General features: G+C 60.4%; 1 protein-coding gene across 3 annotated transcripts; it reads right to left on the minus strand.

Annotated features, from left to right (window-relative positions):
- Nucleotides 1–423: 423 nt before the first annotated feature.
- On the minus strand, nucleotides 424–18,679 carry PWP2 (PWP2 small subunit processome component). 3 transcript variants are annotated; one of them, XM_004429721.3, is made up of 21 exons: nucleotides 18,593–18,679; nucleotides 17,221–17,333; nucleotides 15,955–16,049; nucleotides 15,437–15,536; nucleotides 14,374–14,517; nucleotides 13,282–13,417; nucleotides 12,778–12,992; nucleotides 12,219–12,362; nucleotides 11,585–11,655; nucleotides 10,987–11,123; nucleotides 10,231–10,379; nucleotides 9,903–10,050; nucleotides 9,409–9,559; nucleotides 8,213–8,393; nucleotides 6,505–6,652; nucleotides 5,761–5,869; nucleotides 4,209–4,274; nucleotides 3,057–3,275; nucleotides 2,740–2,890; nucleotides 2,414–2,488; nucleotides 424–1,041 (listed from the first exon to the last, which is right to left on the minus strand). In XM_004429721.3, the coding sequence occupies exons 1-21, from the start codon at nucleotides 18,608–18,610 to the stop codon at nucleotides 861–863; spliced, it is 2,751 nt and encodes a 916-aa protein (XP_004429778.1). In that variant the 5' UTR covers nucleotides 18,611–18,679; the 3' UTR covers nucleotides 424–860. The 3 variants fall into 3 exon arrangements, with proteins under 3 accessions (XP_004429778.1, XP_087274129.1, XP_087274130.1); XM_087418003.1 differs by lacking the exon at nucleotides 3,057–3,275; XM_087418004.1 differs by lacking the exons at nucleotides 424–1,041; nucleotides 2,414–2,488 and adding an exon at nucleotides 2,522–2,614.

Below are 18,679 nucleotides of genomic sequence, written 5' to 3' on the forward strand. Positions count from 1 at the left end.
GCTACCGAGCCACAGGGACCAGGGGCCTGGCTGTATTGGAGAAGCTGGTCCAAGACACTCTCACAGTGACCCTTCCTGAGGGGCATCACAGTGCAGAGTGGCCCGTCTCCTCCTCCATGTGGCCTATGCAGGGCTGGCTGGGCAGGTCTGAGTGAGCTCCCCCAGAGGACCATCCGGCCCCAGCCCTGGGCTCCTGCACGTCCCTCTCCGAGGTCAATCAAGCAGATGTTCCTGCCCCGACCCTGTGTAGAGATCACAGGAGCAGGTGACCTAGGCTGGGGGCCGCCAGGGCTGAGGCATGGCTGGGGGCCGCCAGGGCTGAGGCATGGCTGGCCATCCACCTGCCCTGCTCACCTGCTCACCCAGCACCGAGTTGCCAGCAGGCAGGTGGCCCCGATCCCACTGCATGAGTCACACCGAGAATAAATTATAAACATTTTTAATTCAGAGTTCAAACTTAATCCATTCTTACATTTTAGAAAATCCCATCTTTTTCATCCCTCAATTTATCATCAGAACTGCATACTAAAAATATAAATAACGCTCTTACGAAGTTTGCGTCTATCAACGTGAACCCAGTTGTCTCTCTGGAAGGCGTTTTCCATAGCAGACGCCCATCCTTTACTTTCATTCACGTGGCCGGATCCTGGGCCCCGCGTGCCAGGCCTGGGCTGGCCGGGGACGCTCAGCTCGCTCTGATGCTGCTGCCCTGTCTGATTCTCACAGGAAGAGCAAGTCCTCGGCGACAGCACTGCCACACTCTCCGGGCTGCCCTCCCCTCACTTCCTGTGCCCAGGCAGCACGGTTCCATCTCTCAGGGGTCTTAACCGAAACGAGCGGGGCTGCACACCCGGTCGGCTCTACACCAGCAGCCCGTCCTCGTCCTCGTCCCCGTGTCCTCGCCCGAGCAGGTGCAGACTGTCATCGTCATCGGACGCGCCTGCTTCCTCCTCACTTCCCCGAGGTTCCGAGGGGCGTTTCATGCCCCTCTGCTTGGAAACTGCCAGAGCGTACTGAATGGTGTAGCGGTTCCAGTCACAGCTGTTGAGGTTCACAGGAATCACGTCAGTAAAAGCAACACGGATTGTCTTTCCAGCGAGAACCCCGGCTCACCCGCACCAACCACCTCTGTGACCCCGAGAAACACCAGCCATGGGCTACACGAGCCCCCCACCTGCCTCCCTTCTCTCCTCTCTTCCGTGCCCCGGCCACCCTCCAGCCCTGGAGCAGTGGAGGCCTTCAAAGACCCAACTGTGAGATCCATCCCTTCTGGTCTGCCCTCACCGCCCTGCCCTTCTCTGGACCCAGCCCAGCCAGCTTCACCAGCCAGGTCCCCCAGACACCAGAGGAAGGGACCGCTGCGGAGCTCCAGAGCCGCTTTAGAGCAGAGAGGAACACTCTGAGTCAGTTAATTCCCCCCAGTGACAGGATGAAGGGAGAAATCACACCATCGTTTCAATGCAGGAAACCACCTGGTGAGGACGAACGAACTATAAAGTGAAAGGATTAGCGATGAATAAAAGCAGCAACCACCGTGCGTGCAGGCGGTGCTACTGCCTGAGTGGGGCTCTAAACCGGAATATAGGTCTGGAAGTGTAGCTGGAGCCTCCCCCAAATCGATACATGAAAGCCAGCTGTGCCCCACAATCAGCAACCGTCACTCGACGCCGAGGTTCCAGGAACACCACCTTTACGGGAACACAAGCCACGAGGACTGACTCTAACAGGAGGTGCCAGCCTCTCTGGGGAGTCAGGGAAGCCTCGACAAAGGGAAGGCTCTCTCCCCAGCGGATGGCAGAGTCAGGAGGCTCAGGAAGAAAAGTTCAAGAAAGAAGGGCCTGTTCTAGACTCATCAAGACAGGAACCAGCCAAGGGCAGACGGGAGGACCATGGGGCCCCCAGGCCAGACACAGGCCTCTGCCTGTGGACGCTGGGCAGACAAGAGCAGGGGAAGAGGACAGACCTTCAGAAACGGAGCTGGGACACCTGGCCACCGATCCTGAACACAGCACCTCAGACCCCACCTCTCTCGACACACCCCATCAACGGCGGGGAGGGGAGACCCTCCAGAAGAGGCCAAGCTGTGAGGTCTTCATGGGCCACTCGGACTCAGGGTAGGTTCCAGAAAGTGCATGAACCCTAACGAAACCACCTGGCGACAGGAGGACAGAGGCTTCTGACCGCACCACGGCACACCGCCTCTGCTTGTCTAACTGCGGCAGATGCTCACTGTCTCACCGAGAGGTCTCTCTCTTCGACCCCAGGGCACACCCGAAGCTGGCCAACCTCCAGTCCCACCGTGGGCCAGCCAGTGAATTTGGTTCAGGGGCAGCAAGGGAGCAGCCCCCGGGGGCAACCAGCTGGCAGAGGGCCAACCCCCGCCCTGCCCACCAACCACGCCAGCAACACGTACAGTTTGGAGACGTCGTCCAGGTGCCGCTGGATGCTCTTCTGAAGGAACTGAACTGCTGGCAGCAGCTTCCCCGCTCTGCAGAGGAGACTTCCCTCAGTGCACAGCAGTGACCGGAAGGCTGTGCGGGCCTCGCTTCACACTGCACTTGCACGTAAGGCCTCCGTGTGTGCTGCTTGTTGTGTCAAGGCCTCACCTCACACCCTGTTTGCACGTAAAGGCCTCACTTCATGCCGTGTTTGCAGGTAAAGTTTCCCCTCTTATCTGTGAAGACCAGCTGATCAAGTGACAGAACTCACAGAAGAACGAGCAGGTGAAGCACGTCTTACCTGGACTTCAGCTTCTGCCCATGCACCATGAGCAACTTCTGAGTCCACATCAGGTAGAATTCTAGATGGCGAGACACCTCAAAGGATGAAGCTAAAAATTCCAGCACTTTCTCCACATACAACTCAGGGAAGGAGGAGCTGACAACTTCAACTGCAAGAAAAGGAGGAAAAACATGCTCACTCTGCAAAGAACTCAAATCAGGAGAAGAGACGATTACAGCTTATGCCCTTCCTGCGTTTGCAAAGAGCCCGAGAACCCCGACCGCTGGGTCTGGACGCAGGGTCCTCGTGGCCCCTCCAGGACCCCGGGCGCTCACTCTCGTCCCAGGGCACCGACTCCAGGGCCTCCTGCAGCAGCTTCCTCTCGTTGAGCCGGAAGGCCATGAGGATGGCCCTGGTGAAGTCCCGCTGGCGCAGTGCCGCCCGGATCCGTCCGGGGGTGACGCTGGTGTCCAGCTCAAACGGGTCAAAGAGCATCTGGGTGTCCAGGGAGTAGATGAGGAGCCCCTCGGTGGTGGTGGCCGCCCAGCAGCGCCCTGGGAAATTAAGCAGTCAAGCGCCTTCCCAAACATTTATTCTCACTTGCCTCCATTTTTTAAAGAACAGGTATTGAAGACGTTCCCGTGGTCCCAAATACAGCAGCACAGAAAGGAAGAGGGGGACATCTTTCTCTCATGCTCTCTCAGCCACCAGCTCCTCTCTGGAAGGGGCACCTGGGTCACGTCCGCAAGTACTCCTCCAGAGCTGCTGTGAGCACGTGAGCAGACACGTACACAAACGCCTTCCCCCTTGGTTTACACCAGGCCCAGAGGACTTTTCTGTCAAGGGCAGAGGTTTCCAGCTTTGCAGGCCATGTGGTCTCTGCTCCAACTTCTCAACTCCACCGTGGGGCCAGGACGCAACATGCAGATAAACTGGCTCACACAGCAGTCGAGGCCGGGTGCTGCTCGTGTCACGCAATCTATGCTGGAAAGCGCCAGCTGGCAACCCGTAACCACAAGGCCACTGCAACCCCCTGCAGAGCTCCACTTTTCGGGACCGCATGTACCTAACAGCCCCAGGCCCTGGGGGCACAGACCCTCCCTCCCGGTGCTCAGAGCCAGTCTGCAGACACCTTCAGTAGTGGGGCAGGATGGGGGAGCAAGGTGCTTGATGGCAGATGAGGAGGCGGCCCCCTGGGACAGTCCTGACTGGCACAGGAGAAGGGCACTCAGAGCAGGTGTCTGCCTCCCTGTTTCGAAGCCCGGTGTGTCTGAGGTAAGAGCTTTCACAGCCGTCCTCTGGCGAGGACAAAGACCGTCACGTCTTACCCACAGCGGACAGTGTGGCCAGAGCCAGACAGAGGCTCTGAGACTGACCTTGTCCGTGGGAGCAGACATGGCAGGCCCATCGTGCAACCTCAGCCCCGACGCCCATCAGGACGAGCCCCTTCCCCTCCCAGAACCAACAACCTGCTGCTCGGGGCTCACCGGTGGGAGAGAAGCGGAGGGAGGTCACCCTGATTTCAGGTTTGAAGTGCCGAGAGCTCATGTCACCTGGGAAACACAGAAACCACTCAGTCACACAGCAGCACATCCCTTGCCACTCACCCGACAGAGGGAGGGCCACCCCAGGGTCACTTCACTGGCCAGGGGTGCCTACGGGCCCATCAAGACCAGCAGCCCTGCCCCCTGGCCCTCCTGCCCTGTTTGCAGATACGGCAGGTGAGCCCTGTGCTGGTGAGGCCCTGGGTCTCAGATGCTGTTTCATGAGTGCCGCTGGCCTCCACGTGTGAGCCCTTGGAGAAGACGCTCCCGTGGGCATCTGGCCTGGCCAGCAAACAGCTGGTTTGTTCTGGGAAAAGGCCTCCGCCCAGCCCAGGGCTGTGAGGCAGGGTGGTTCCAGTACCACCTACCCATTTGGCCAGTCACCTTGTGCAGTGCACAAGCCACACAACTGCACAAGGCAGCTCTGTGGAGTGGAGACTCATCCTCACTGGGCATCATCATGTGAGTCCTTGCTGGCATTTTATTTTCAAAGTAGCTTTTTAAGTGGCTAATATATTCCCGTGGCATAGAACTCAATAACACAAAAGTGACCTGTGAAAAGTCAGTCTCCTCTCCTTCTGGTCCCCAGCCAGCTAAAGCCTTTCCTGGAGGCCACTGCCACGACATTTTGTGTGCCCCTAGAAGTATTCTGCTGGTGACCAGCATTTGGGGCCGGGTCCTTGTGGGTCCAGCAGACCCCCTGGACTCTCCACACTCAGTGCCAGCAGCACCTCCCCCCAGGTCAAGACGATCAGAACGTCTCCAGAGAGGTTGAGACCACTACTCTACCCAACTGGGGAATCACAGGCCATATTCTCGTTAAGAAGTTCTCGGGACGCATTCAGCACAGGCCCATTGCCATCAGGTGTAGAGAAGCGAATGTGCGTGCGCTGTGCTCGGCGCTGCACGGAACCACTGTGGAACCTGCCTCTGCTCGTTCAGTCCTCCCCGTCACCCAGCCAGTCGCTGAGGTGCCCTCGTTCCCCACCGTGCAGGGCGGGCCTCACAGGAGTGAACCAGGCCCAGGCCAGCACCAGTGGCAAGGCGGGCAGGGCAGCCACCCCAAGACCGTGCCCAGGGCCGGCACACACAGAGACACGCAGGCTTTCTGGAGATGGGTGTCCCTTCGTGATGGTTTACCAGGGCCCGAGGGTCCCTGTCTTCTGCCTTGACCCTGTGAGGCACGTGTGCCCCTCAGGCCTCCTGGACCGTGGCTCCAACACTGTAGTCTCTTTGTGGCCCACGTGGAGGGAGTGGGAAGCAGAGGGCTGGGCCCCGGCAGGCAAGGAGGCTGCAGGCCATACAGCAACTCAGGGAGGCTTCCTGCACCCCCAGCCTCCACAAAACGGCCCCCACGTGCAGCACGAGTTCCTGGACGGCAGTTGTTGCAGCCCCAGCAACAGAGCAAAACCACTGTCGTCCAGGAAAAGTGGGCGGTGAGCAGGGTGGCCTGCTATGGCCGGGGCCCTGGGGACACGAGAGACACTCTGCGCACCTTTCTTCACTCCCGGCAGTGGTATCGCGACTCCAGCCTCCTCCCTGGCATCTTGATCGATTAGTGCCAGGTTACCAAACTCGGTCATTTTCCTTCGGTTCAAAAATTCCTAGAAAGGAAAACCATAGGCAGCTCACCAGTCAGAGGTGAGGGCAGGGCACAGCAGGACGAGACCCCAGCCCTGTCTGGAATGCATACAGGACACACGGACCCTGAGAAGGGACAGCGATAAGCCCACCCCAGCCCCTTTCGTGGCAGAACCTCCCCTCGGAGCCTGCTGCTGATGGCGGGAGTCCCCGCTGCCACCTCGGTGGTGGTCGGATTCTCTAACTCAACACTGGAAGAGCTTGTGAGCCTCCTTGAGGGACGCACACATGGGGGTACGTCAGCCCAACATGCAGGGGCCGCTGCTCCCTCAGGCTGCCCATCTGCTCGGCCCATCCTGGCTGCACGTCCCAGGGATATGCCCAGGACACGTTCCCCCAGAAACACTCAGGAGGGGCGGGCTTGCGGCCACACAGAAGCCCTCGCCCTGCGATGGGCCAGAGCAGCGACCCAGGCAACTGCACGTCTGCCCAGAGACCCCGCCCCAGTTCCCGTGGGAGCCAGAGTGTGAGGAGGGGCGAGGGCAGGGGCCAGGCGCCCCTGGGAGCAGCCTCGTGCGTTCACAGCACAGCGCAGGTCCATGCAGGCGTCCCGTGAAGCCCGCAGAGCCGTGCTGTGGAGCCCCACGCGCTGGCTCACCTCCATGGCGTCCAGAGAGAGGTTACAGGAGATCTCAAACTTCTTCCTGAGGATCTGCTCCTTGACGTGGTAGATGCACACGAACTTGGACATCCCTCCCGCCAGGATGCTCTGGCCGTCCGCCGAGTAGCACAGAGTGGTGAAGGCCCTGAAGCGGAGGGACGAGGACTTAGTCACCACCCAGGCTTCCTCCCACCCAGATTCCAGAGGGCAAACGCCACCCTCCCACACGGCTCAGGACTGAACTCCTGCGGGACTCTGAACGTGTGGTTGACAATGTCCAGTCACCCCGCTCCGTTCTCCAGACGAGGGTGAGGGCTGCAGCCTCCCGAGAGGCACGACCTTTACACAAAAGGACCCCGTGGCTCGGGTCAGGGCGTTTCCTCATTGAAGTCAGAATGAAAAGGAGGCCAGTCCGCCTGCCACCCTCACAGCGGCTGCTCACAGGAATGTCTACGTAGTCCTGCAGGGCCAGAAACCTGGCACTTATGCCCTGTTTGCTCACAGGACTCGAGACAGTGTCCTTGGGTTAGGCAGTGGATCCTTAGACGTGACACCAAAAGCACAAGCGACAAAAGAAAAAATAAACTGGGCTGGCCCCGTGGCTTGGTGGTTAAGTGTGCGCGCGCCGATGCTGGTGGCCCGGGTTCGGATCCCGGGCGCGCACCGAGGGACCACTTCTCCGTCCATCCTGAGGCCGAGTCCCACATACAGCAACTAGAGGGATGTGCAGCTATGACATACAACTATCTACTGGGGCTTTGGGGGGAAAAAATAAATAAATAAAATCTTTAAAAAAAAAAAAAAGAAAAAAGAAACCGGATGTCTCCAAAATTAAAACTTTAGTGCTCCAAAGGACACCATCGAGAAAGCAGTCACCTCGCGGAATGGGAGAAAACTTTCACAGACCATATAACTGATGAGCGTCTCACATCTGAACACATAACTCGAGCAAGTAAGCAATAAGGACAGAGCCCAATTAAAATGGCAAATACTCTGGGCAGACATTTCCCCAAAGCTGACATACAAATGGCCAGCAGCCCAGGAAAAGATGCTCAACACCACCAGTCCTTAGGGAAATGCAAATCAAAACCACAAAGGGATCCCACCTCACATCCACCAGAATGGCTACGATTTAAAAAAACAGACTGGGCCGGCCCCGTGGCTTAGCAGTTAAGTGTGCGCGCTCCGCTGCTGGCGGCCCGGGTTCGGATCCCGGGTGCGCACCAACGCACCGCTTCTCCGGCCATGCTGAGGCCGAGTCTCACATACAGCAACTAGAAGGATGTGCAGCTATGACACGCAGCTATCTGCTGGGGCTTTGGGGGGAAAAAAATAAATTAAAAAAAAAAAAAATTAAAAAAACAGACTAATGAGACTGGTAAGGTTGTGGAGAACTGGACCCTCCCACACTGCCGGCAAGAACATAAAATGCTGCAGCCTCTTGGAAAACAGTCTGGCAGGTCCTCAATAACTTAAACACAGAGTCACCTTGGGGTCACCCAGCAATTCCACTCCTAGGGGCACACACTCATCCCCAAACACTCACAGCAGCACTGTTAAGGTCAAAGGTGTGTGAGGACACTGTAATCTATCAAGCCGTGGTGCACAAAACCCCAACACAGGTGCCCTGGCTCCCCCAGGAAGAAGAGCCGCCCCCGCTGGACAGGCTCCCAGCCTGCGGCCCTCGCCCCACTGAGACACTCACTTCCCCTTGGCCGAGTGCTGGGCGGTGATCTTGTCCAGCTCCTTCCTGCCTGTCTTGAGGTCGTGCCTGCCCTCAATGGAGCCCGTCTGCACGGCTTTCTCGGGGTCCCAGAAGGCGATCTGTGAGTTCAGAGTGGCCACAGCCAGCTCTGCACCGTCGGGGCGAAAAGTCACAGCCAGAGCTGAAAAGAGATGCAAAATCAGGGTCCGAGGAAGACCCCAGGCTCCGGCAGGCAGGCCCACCCTCACTGGTCCTCATTACCAGCTCGAGAGGGACCGATTCTGGGTGGGGTGGGGGTACACAAGAAGCTCCAGCCCCACGAGGCGGGCCCTGGGCCCCGGCACGGACAGCTTAGAGCCACGTCGGCTGCTTGTGCGGGCAGGGCCCAGCCGCCTCGAGGGGTGAGGGATCCAGGTGGGGCCGTAGGACGCCCACGACGCACAACTGAGCAGGGGCCAGCCTGGTGGGAGGGCGCAGGGCTGGAGGAGGGCCGGGCAAGGGTGAGTCCCAGTCATACGGAGGTCACAGCAAAGCCTGTTCTGACGGACATGCAGGACAGACCAGAAACAGACTAACTGGAGGCGGGAGGTCAGTACGGATGCCCCGAGAAGATGCAGGACGCCGGCTGCTGAAAGCCTGGACCAGAGGCGGGTGGGGCGGCGGGAAGCAGAAAACACCGAGGAGACCCTCGAGTTTTGGGGTGGCAAACGTGTTTGGCACAGGGCCAGAATGGTTTGGTCTTTGCCACAACCCATCAGCTCTACCGCCACGGCGAGAGCAGCCATGGACAAGACATCCACACACGCCCAGCTGTGCTCCGGGACGACTCCACAAACACAGGCGGCGGGACTCCTGGGGGCACGGCCCACCCAACCTGGGCTGGGGGCCTCCTGCGCTGCCTACAATCACGTCAGCTTCTCCCTGTGGCTCCATCAGCTGCTTCTCCGGGGACGTTAACCCACAGGCAAGTGCAGAAAGTGGCGGGAAGCCTGCAGCAGCCAGGCCCCCAGCTCGCTCTCCTAGGGGGACATCCGACACCAAGTGACCCTGGACTGGCCCCAACCCTAACAGCTGTGGGAGTGGGGGTCCTGGGTTTACATTCAGACACACAACCAAGACAGGTGGGTAACGGCACGGAGACCAGGCCGTCGTCCCGGGTCACGATCCCCGCCCACTAACCCCACCGTGCAGCTCACCGTCGGAGGTCAGGGTCAGGGTCTCCGTGGTCCTCCAGCTGTCGACCATGTCCCACAGACGCACTGTCCTGTCCCAGGAGGCGCTGGCCAGCACCGACCTCATTGGATTAAAACACAGACCGCTGATGGGCCCCTCATGGCCAGACAAAACCTGTGGTTCAGAGAAGGGTTTGAAGAGGTGAGAGCGTGGTGGGCCGCCCCGAGCCGGACACTGGTGCGCGCAGAGGCTGTGGCCTGAGACACGGCCCCTCTTGGCACGTTCGAGGCTGTGGGATGAGGCGGGCTAACTCTATCTTGGTGCAGGGAAGGGAGAGGAGGCCAGGTCAGAAAACGCGTGTAAAGAGTGCTGCTTGTCCTGAGATGTGACCTCTAACACACTCGCTCCCCTCAGGTCTGCCAGAGGCGCCCTTCCTGTGTGTCGAGTGTGGCCTGTCCCCACACCCTCCAGCCCCAGTCTCTTCTAGAGCACGGCTCCTGGGACCCACAGTCCTTACGTCGAGGAGCCTGCCTGTCTGCATGGACCAGATAAAGATCTCGAAGGAGTCCTGGGCCCCAGCAGAAACGATCTCCCCACTTGAGTCCACAGCCACACAGGAGAACTGGGTGGGGCGTGGGGACGTGAAGGTGCGGAAGTTCCGGTACCTGCCGGGAAGAGAAATGTCCCGCTTGGCATCACTCCCAGAAGTCCCAGATGCTGGGGCTTCAACCGTGCCTTCGTCTACACCACAGGCTTCCCGACAAGCCTGGAACCTTCAGCCTGCCTCTCACAGCCCACTGCAGAGAGGAACCTGCTCTGAGCCGGCATCCCAGCAGAAAGGTCACCTGTGAAGGTCAAAGGCTCGCACAGTCCCGTCCATGGAAGAGGTCACGATGACATAGCCAGTGGCAGTGAAGGTCACACCGGTGACCCCGCTGGAGTGTTCCGTGAAAGTGATGAAGCAGAAGCCACTGAGAGTGTTCCACACCTTGACCTGTGGTGGGGAGCATGTGAGAAGTAGGCGGGCCCCGGCTTGGGACTGCGCGCGCGCACACACACACACACACACACACACACACACACGGCCCCAACCAAGGACCCCTGAACACACACTGAACACACACACACAGACGCAGACACACATGCAGGCATCCGTGTGGGCGCTGAGGTCTGGACAGATCGTCTGCCTCTCATCAATTCCTGTCGCCCCACGAGGGAGGGCTGGGGGATGTCGGGGGGCCCTGCGCTGCCACAGGAAGCAAGCAAGCACCAACCCATGTCAGACGGAAGCTGCTGGCACCACAGACCCCTCAGCCAAGAAGGTGCATGTGTTTGGGAGCCCGACCCAAAAATGGGGAAATGGACCCCCAAATCCCCTCTACTCAGATCCGGCTAAGTCTGTAAACGCCTCTTCGGGAGCACAGATGAGGTGGGGAGAGCCCGAGAGCTCCAGGCTGAACCCCACAGGCGGGGCCTGGCCACAAATGCCTCGCTCCCCCCTCAGCCCGGCCCCTGGTGCCCCGGCCAACGGGACAGAGACAGGACCCTGTGGCTCCCCACTTGCCACCCACCAGCCCAATTCCAAGGCGGCGCAGCCCCACCTTGCCGTCGTCCCCGCCGGTCACGATGTACTGCCCGTCGGGGGAGTAGGCCAGGGACACCATGCTGTTGAAGTGGCCCTGCTGCTTGAGCACGTAGGACTCACTCTGCCACTCCCACACCAGCAGCTGGCCCAGGCCTGCGGACCACACAGGCTGCAGACCGGCTCACGACGCTCCGCCCCGCCTGACTCATGCTGGCACCCGGACCACCTGTCCCACCCTGAGGCAGGCGCTGTCACCCTCCACCCGAGGAGATCCAGCTCAGAGACGTCAATCTCCTGAATCACCAGCACACAGAGTGGACACCTGCTGCGGCCCACTGGAGGGCCAAGGCCACAGGCCAGGGGCTGTAGCCAGAGACTGGGATTCAGGCAACAAGGGACTCACAGCTCAGAGAAGTACTTGTTCTGGAAGTTTCACTGACTGCTCCCTCACACCTGAGCCACCCAGCTGACCTACTCTGCACACAACAGGCCCCTGAAGGCGTCTCTCCCGGAGCCAGCCGGGCCGGGACCCAGCACCCGAGGGGACCACAGGCAGGTGCCCTGCAGCAGAAGCTCTGCTCTTGTTCTCACACAACCCGGGCACAGAGACAAACCTGAGCAGCCAAAGGCAATCCAGTCCCCAGAGCTGTTGATGGAGACGGACGCGATCCTCTGATCCGAGATGCTGAGCAGAAAAGCAAGACAAGGTGAGCACAGAAGAGCCTCCTGGCCCCACTGTCAGGGTGGCCGGGCGGGCGAGGGCAGGGCCAGGTGGCCCCTACCGTCCATACCCACCTTCTCCCCACCCACTGTCTAGACGTAAACCATTCACTTCATTTAAAGCATCAGAAAACCCAGAGTGACGCCCTGCACTCAAAAATGGGGGAGCTGTGTGATTTTGCAAAACCAGTATTTTAACTTCCAAAGATGAAGAACAGAAAGAAAAAATGAGAATGAGAAAGAAAAGTGACCTGATGCTCTGGGAGACCAAAGCCCAGGGAGGGACCTGGTGTCTGAGATGAGGACAGGCAGCACACCCAGTTCCCTCTAACCCGCCCTCCCACCTGGCCAGGACGAAGGCCAGGATGAAGGCGAGGACAGAGGTCCTGGGGAGCCGTCCTAACGCCACAGCCCTAGTCAGGGCAAGCACAGCATGGCCTCTGCCCACGTCCATCATGGGCCTGCTGGACTTGGTCACACTCTCAAGTGCTCAGGAAACCACACGTGCCACAGAGCAGAGGCACTCACCTCAGGGAGTGGATGAGGTTGAACTCCGGGAGCTCGTGAAGGTGGAAGATTCCGGAAGCAAAACCAGTGACCAAGAGGTGGATCTTCTTGTGATACGCTGCAGCTGTCAGATTGTTAAAATCCCCTTCTTTATTGAAGAAGTACCTAAATAGACGGGCACGGGACCGTTGCAGGAGGAGGACCAGAGAGCCAGGCTGGTCTCATGCCCCCGCCAGCACCTGCCCAGGACCCCTGGGCCAGAGGCCCTTGCTCCACACAGGGCACGTAGGGAGGCAGCCCTAACTGCACTGCCTCTCATCCGCTGAGGGCGACCCCCCATTCCTCGCGCCCGTGGCTCTCCACTCTCTAAGCCTCCTGACCCCCCACTCAGGACCAGGCAGCCTCTCAGCTGGTCCCCCAGGAGGGGCCCACGGAGAAGCGGCCTGTTTGCTGTGCCTGTGGGTCCTCACCCACCGACCTCCCATCCGGGTCCCTCTGAGGCAAGAGAGCCCGCAGGAGCGCGCCCCAGTTCCACCTCAGAGGGCGCGAGGCCCACCCCACTCTGCGCGTGGAGACCTACTTGGCCAGCCGAGAGTACTTCACTTTTCCCTGCTGCTCCTCCGCTGCCGGGGTGGCTTTCCCGCGGACAGTGGTCTCCCTCTCCCCCTCCTCGTCCTGCTCCTCCCTCTGCAGCAGGTCCGCCTTCCAGCCTGTGGGGGCTTTCAGCCTCAGGCCCTCAGGGGGCGTGTCACACTGCCACACACACAGGGCTCCGTCCTGGCTCAGCGTGTACAGCTGCAAAGGGAAGCACGTGGCAGTGGGCGTGCGTCACCCCGACCCCAGCTCACGAGACCGCTGTCTTAGCTTCAGCCGTTCCATCAAGGCCTGCCCCTGCGCACTGGGAGAAATGACGCCCAGCGAGCAGCCAACAGCCATCGTCAGCTCCCAAACATCCCCAGGACGCCCAGGAACGGCCCTTGAGGACCTCGGGGAGGGCCCAGTGCCACGGCCTCCCAGGGCCTCCCACACTCGCAGCGGAGACCAGGAATGCCGTCGGGCTAGGGGCTCCAGGCGCAGGACGTACGTCCAGGCTGCTGGATTCGAAGAAGCAGGCCACGATGGCGTCCTTGTGTCCCCCCAGCGCGTAGTAGATGAGGTTGTCCCAGCGCTCGGCCCCGAACACCCACGTGGACATGTCTTTGCTCCCGACCACAAAGCACCTGGACAGAGGAGACAGCTCGTCCTCAGGGCTCCCAGCCGAGGCCGCCCCAAGCACAGGGAGATGCCCAGGGTGGTGGACAGGGACACGTCCAGGTCTGTGTGGCCCACATCACCTCTCGGCGTGGACACATCCATCTGTGCTTCTCCTGGACCAGGAGCCTCAGTGGACGTGTGTCACCGTCCCTCCTCACAAAGCGGTGCCTCACAAGAGGGCAGCCGAGGGGAGAAAACTGACTGCCAAGCCTGTCGGGTGCTACCTGGGGACCCTGCTCCTCACACCTCTCCAACCTGCCCTGGATCCCAATCGGGGTGAACTCTGCTTATGGCATAAACAGAGACAGACCCAGAACAGGCGCTGCCTCACTGAAGAGGCGGGAAGGCTTGGCCAGGGGGCACCCTGCACACCGTCCCAGGAGTAGGACCTTTGTCTCCCACTGACACACTGCACGCTGCCTGGGAGCTGTGTCCCCCCACTGTGGCAGCTGGTCCGACATACCCACCACCAGCCTCTGCTGCTCCCTGCACACAGAACTCAGGGCAGCTGAGAAAAACCTGGCAACTCTCGGCTGCCTGTCGGGACGGTTAGGGATGGTGCCGTGAGAGGACTGGGCTGGAGTGCTCCCCCTCACCCACGCTGGGAGAAACCCACCAACTCTCCCCCGACCACAGCTGCTCTGGGTGTTTGGGGGCACAAATTCGACCACATGTACGGATGTACAGCATCCTCGTCAGGGCCAGATCCCACTCTCTGGTTTCCAGTGACTAAGACCAAGGCCAGGGCAGACCTGACTCAAGCAGGAGCCCATCCAGCCCACAAGAGGCCCATGAGAGGACATTTCCGAAAGAAATTCAGGATGTGATAGGAGGCACCCAGGTTGTCTAACAAGAGGCTGGTCACAGGCCTCCCCTTCGGGCCCCGTCCCCAGGCCCCCTGCCCGCCTTCCCCAGGCCTCACCGGGAGTCGTCTGTCCAGTCGATGCACGTGGTCTCATCGTACGGCCCAAAGTAGGTCTTGTCCAGGACGAACGCGTTGAATTCCCGCTTCCTCCCAGGGGCGTGGTACATCTGAGCGATGTTGCCTTTTGTGACGACGAATTTCCTGCCATGGAAACGGGGGCCGTTGATGTTCAACACCAGGGAGATCCTGAGACCAGCTGAGAGCCTCCCAGAGGACAGCTCTCCTGCTCTGGGGCCAGCTTCCTACAAGGCCAACCTGGGGGCCTGCCTCTCACTGGCCCCGAGTCCCCTTCTCCTGCAGGGACAGAGTCAGGGAGGAAGCGGACAGACCCTGCAGCACCCTGGGCCTGCCACCGCTCTGCCCAGAGCAGGGGCCCCATCAGGCGTGCCTGCCAGCCGTGGCCAGGCCAAGCTTGGACAGCCCCAGGGTGGAACCAAAAGGAAGACAGTGGCCCCGCGTGACAGGCACCGAAGAGCAGCCACGGCCTCAGGAGCCGCTCTAAGGGGTTTCCGAGTATGGACATGGGATGGGGGCTCAGGACTAAAACCCAGAGCCACTCCTTCCACGGCACATCTGGGTCGGCCTGGGTGTGCGCAACCTGGGAACCAGCCCTCTCTCTCGAGGCCCCTGAACCCGGAGCAGGGCTAGGTCTGGCCAGGGCCCTGCCCCCACACGACACCCTCCTCACTGCTGATGGACATCAGAGCTGGGGGCCTGGCCCTCGGCGCCAGGGGCTCCTGTGTGGCCCGGCTGTCTGGAGGCCGTGAGGTCCTCTAAGGGCCACACCCGCTCTGGAGCGGGTTTGGATGAGAGCCTTTAGAACCTCCCACTTGAGGCTCGAACACCGGCCTTCAAGCGGGGGAGGGGCCGCGCCTGGGCAGCCCTGCAGGAGCCCGGAGCCGGCAGGAACACTCGGTTAAGGGACCGGCCAAGAGGCACTGGCACGGGCTCCCACAGTAAGGTCCGAGTGCAGAGAGCCCTCCAGGGCCACACGAGCCGGGTCCAGCCCCGCCACACGAGTCATGGAGTCTGCACCTCAGCAGCTCCCCCAGGCCCTTACCTGCCATCAGGGGAGAAGGAGACGCTGTGCACAGAGCCCTTGAAGTGGTAGTGGTGGAGCACGGACCTGCAGACCAGGCTGACCAGCAGAGCATCCCCCCCTGCAGGAAGGGAGGGCGGTGATCGTGCCTTCACCCCAGACTTGACACCCCACCCCAGACACTCGGCAAATTCGCTGCACACGTACAACCAAAAAGCGGTGCGGTTCTGCGTGTCTCCACTGCAGGCATCAGGACTCTGGAACGCGTGCCCCGCGGCACAGGAAGCCAGCCCTCATGTGCCAAGGGCACACAACCCAGGAGGACACCCAGGTGCATCCACACCCTGCACGCACACTCTCATCCCGAAGCCCACCAGGGCCCCAGACACGGAAACAACTGGGGGAGACGACCATGCGGCCTAGACCCTCTCGGGACTTGGTGTTGGCCTCGTGTCACCCTGACGCCCACCGCACCCATCTCCTAGCTGGTGCCATCAGTCACCACCCCGAACCCCCGTCTCTTGGACCAGGGCGGTTACCTTCATCGATGATGATGGCGAGGCGGCCGTCCGGGGACAGCCCCACACACTTGACGTTGTACCGAGTGGCCAGGGGCAGAGTGTCGGATTTGTTGCTGGGAGACAAAAGACAGAGCCGTGCAGTTGGTCTCATGCTGTCAGACGGAGAGGCCGGGTGGCCTTGGACCACCAGCCACCGCCCCTGCACCACGCCCCATCCTGTGCCATCAGAGCTCCGGGCCCAGGCTCACTGCTCATCCCCTGGTCCCCGCTGGAGAGACAGGAGAGAAAACAATGACCCCAGAGAAAAGCTGGCAAAGCCTTAAAAAGGGGCTCTGGATATGTCAAGTTTGCCTCTAGGACTGCACCCCGAGGATTCTGCAAATGTGTAAAGCCAGACACTGGAAACAAGCTAACCATCCAACGGGAGGCATTAACCACAAGGACAGCACATTTGTGTAAAACTTTGTACAGAAATGGGAAAACGCACAAAGGTGGAAAGATAAGGCACGGTTGGGTTAGGTTCTAATTTTGTTCTTTACTGTTTCGTTCTCCAGCTTTTCTTCAATGAACGCGTGGTTGTGACTCTAGAGAGCCCCCGTGAGATGTCATTTAAACAAAACAGTGAAGAGCACGCCAGCAGCTGGCCCTGCACTCGCCCTGCACAGGCCCTGCTCTCGGGCACTTTAGATAGCAACTTGCTGAGAACACACGTACTACTGTCCCATCTTACAGACAGGGAAACTGAGGCCTGTGGAGCAGGACAGAAACCCAGGGAGCCTCTGCGACAGGAGGATCCCGCCCAGGCTACACAAGTCTGGGAAGGGGTGACAGGCCATCCAGCAGTCCTTCCCCTTGAGAAGAAAGGAACAGAGCCATGCGCTTGTTTGGGAGAAAGACGGTATACCTGCGCATGCAGAAGTGATCTGGGCGAGCACCGTGCTCATCAAGTAGGAGGCACCGAGAGGGACGGGCAGCTTCCACGCCTCTGGGCACCCCTTTCCAGACAATTCCGTGACACATGATTTCTACCGTGAAGGTAACCTCACTGACCTAGATACTCCTAGATCCGCGGGGGTTAGCTGAGGGACTAGAAGGAAGACACTGGGACTCCTATGGCCAGTTCCACCCTTGGCCCCTCCACACCACCTAAGTCCTGTGGGCCTCTCTCGAGCTGCCTTAATTAAAGGGGTACTACTAAAGGGAAAGTGAGGAAAACACCAGCCATTTTTACACGCAAACATGGTAACAATGATCGCTCTGTTAACACCATTTTAGCACACTTACTTTTTAAGGTCAAATACAGTGACTCTGTTTCCCACAGGACTGATGACTGAATTGCCATCACAGGTAAAATTTAAGTTTCCACACCGATAGACTGTCCCCAGCAAATTTGAAAACTGAAAAGAAAACAAAGCTGTCTGAATACAAAGAATGTAAAGACAGAGTCTCCAGAACTCTAGAAAAGAGCTAAGTGAGGCCTCTGGTCAAGGAGATGGCACAGCGCCCCCCCGCAGGGTCCCTGATCATCCACTAGGACACTTCCTGGGCACCTAGGCAGCCCAGCCCAGAGCAAGACAGAGGAAGAAGTGAGGCAGGTGAGGGGCACCGTGAGCTTGGGGGAGCCTGACACAGCAGGTGTCCTCGGGGGAGAGGAGGACGGACCCATGTTTAAGTTAGAGAAAGCTTGCAAAGGTGACCAGAGCTCTGTAATGAATCCACCTGTGCAACCATCAGATTTGAGCGTTCCCTGGAGACACAGCTGTGCCCACAGTCTCTGCCCTCAGTGCCCTCCTAGTCCACGTCCACAGGAGGGGCAGTGGAGACAAGAGACAGAATTAAGGATAGTGTGTGGTGCTCAAGACGAAACCCCACAGGGGCAGGTGAGACGCATCGCAGAGGGTGGGCGGGGAAGCAGCTCGGAAGGGCCACCTGAGCTGGGGCTTGGACGAGAAGGAGCCACCAGGCCAACAAGGCGGAGAGCCAGGGAGGAGCCTGGTCAGCGAGAAGGCTTAAAGCGGAGGCGTGGGGGATCCCGTTCCCGTTTTCTGAAGACCAGCTAACGACCGTGGGAGCAAGAGGGAACCAGGGAGGCCAGTGAGGCTTCTGCGCTCCTTCACCCAGGACGGGATCAGGGGACGGAGGGCGGACCAAGCGCGGCCGCGGGGAGCTGGGGAGGGAGGGAGGAGGTCCCGGGAATAGGGCGGTGAGGCCAAGGGCCCAGGAGCAGGCGTGGGCAGTGAGGTGTGGGGCGGGGCTGCGGGGCCGGCGCGGGGTCAGAGGCTGGACCGGCGTGGGGGCCGGGACCGCGGCCCCAGAGAACAGCCCGCAGAGGAGGGCCCGCCGCCGGGGGCGCGCCGACCTCCAGGTTCCCGATGGGGGGACAGCCGGCTGTGAGCAAAAATCCGGGTGTCCCTGCGCCCCCCCCCCCCCACGCCGCGCTCTGACGGGCCTCACGTGGCCTCAGGGACGCTCCGCGGGGCTCCGGGCACCGGGGTCCTGACCCGCCACCTGCGGCCGGGACCCTCCGTCCAGGTCGGGGCCGCTGCTGCGCTCAACGCCGGCCTCCCCCAGGCCCACGGTGGCCACAAAGCCGCCCGCATCCCTAGCCCACCAGGCCCCTCCCCCGACCCCCCGGCCGCCCCGCGCCCGCGCTCACCCGGTACGCGAACTTCATCGCCGCCGCCGCCGCACGTGGGGGTCCCCTCAGCCTCCGTGCCTCGCCCGCCGGCCCGCAGCGAGCACT

The sequence above is a fragment of the Ceratotherium simum genome, chromosome 27, assembly GCF_057802395.1.
Source record: "Ceratotherium simum simum isolate JZ-2026a chromosome 27, ASM5780239v1, whole genome shotgun sequence".
Taxonomy (NCBI): Eukaryota; Metazoa; Chordata; class Mammalia; order Perissodactyla; family Rhinocerotidae; genus Ceratotherium; species Ceratotherium simum.

Excerpts from the sequence above, each read along its gene's own strand:
- PWP2 (XM_004429721.3), bottom strand. Across the intron at positions 11,656-12,218 it reads AACCTCATCCACTCCCTGAG|CATCTCGGATCAGAGGATCG; the intron begins GTGAGTGCCTCT and ends TTTTCTGCTCAG. Across the intron at positions 2,891-3,056 it reads GTCGGTGCCCTGGGACGAGA|TTGAAGTTGTCAGCTCCTCC; the intron begins GTGAGCGCCCGG and ends CTTTTCTTGCAG.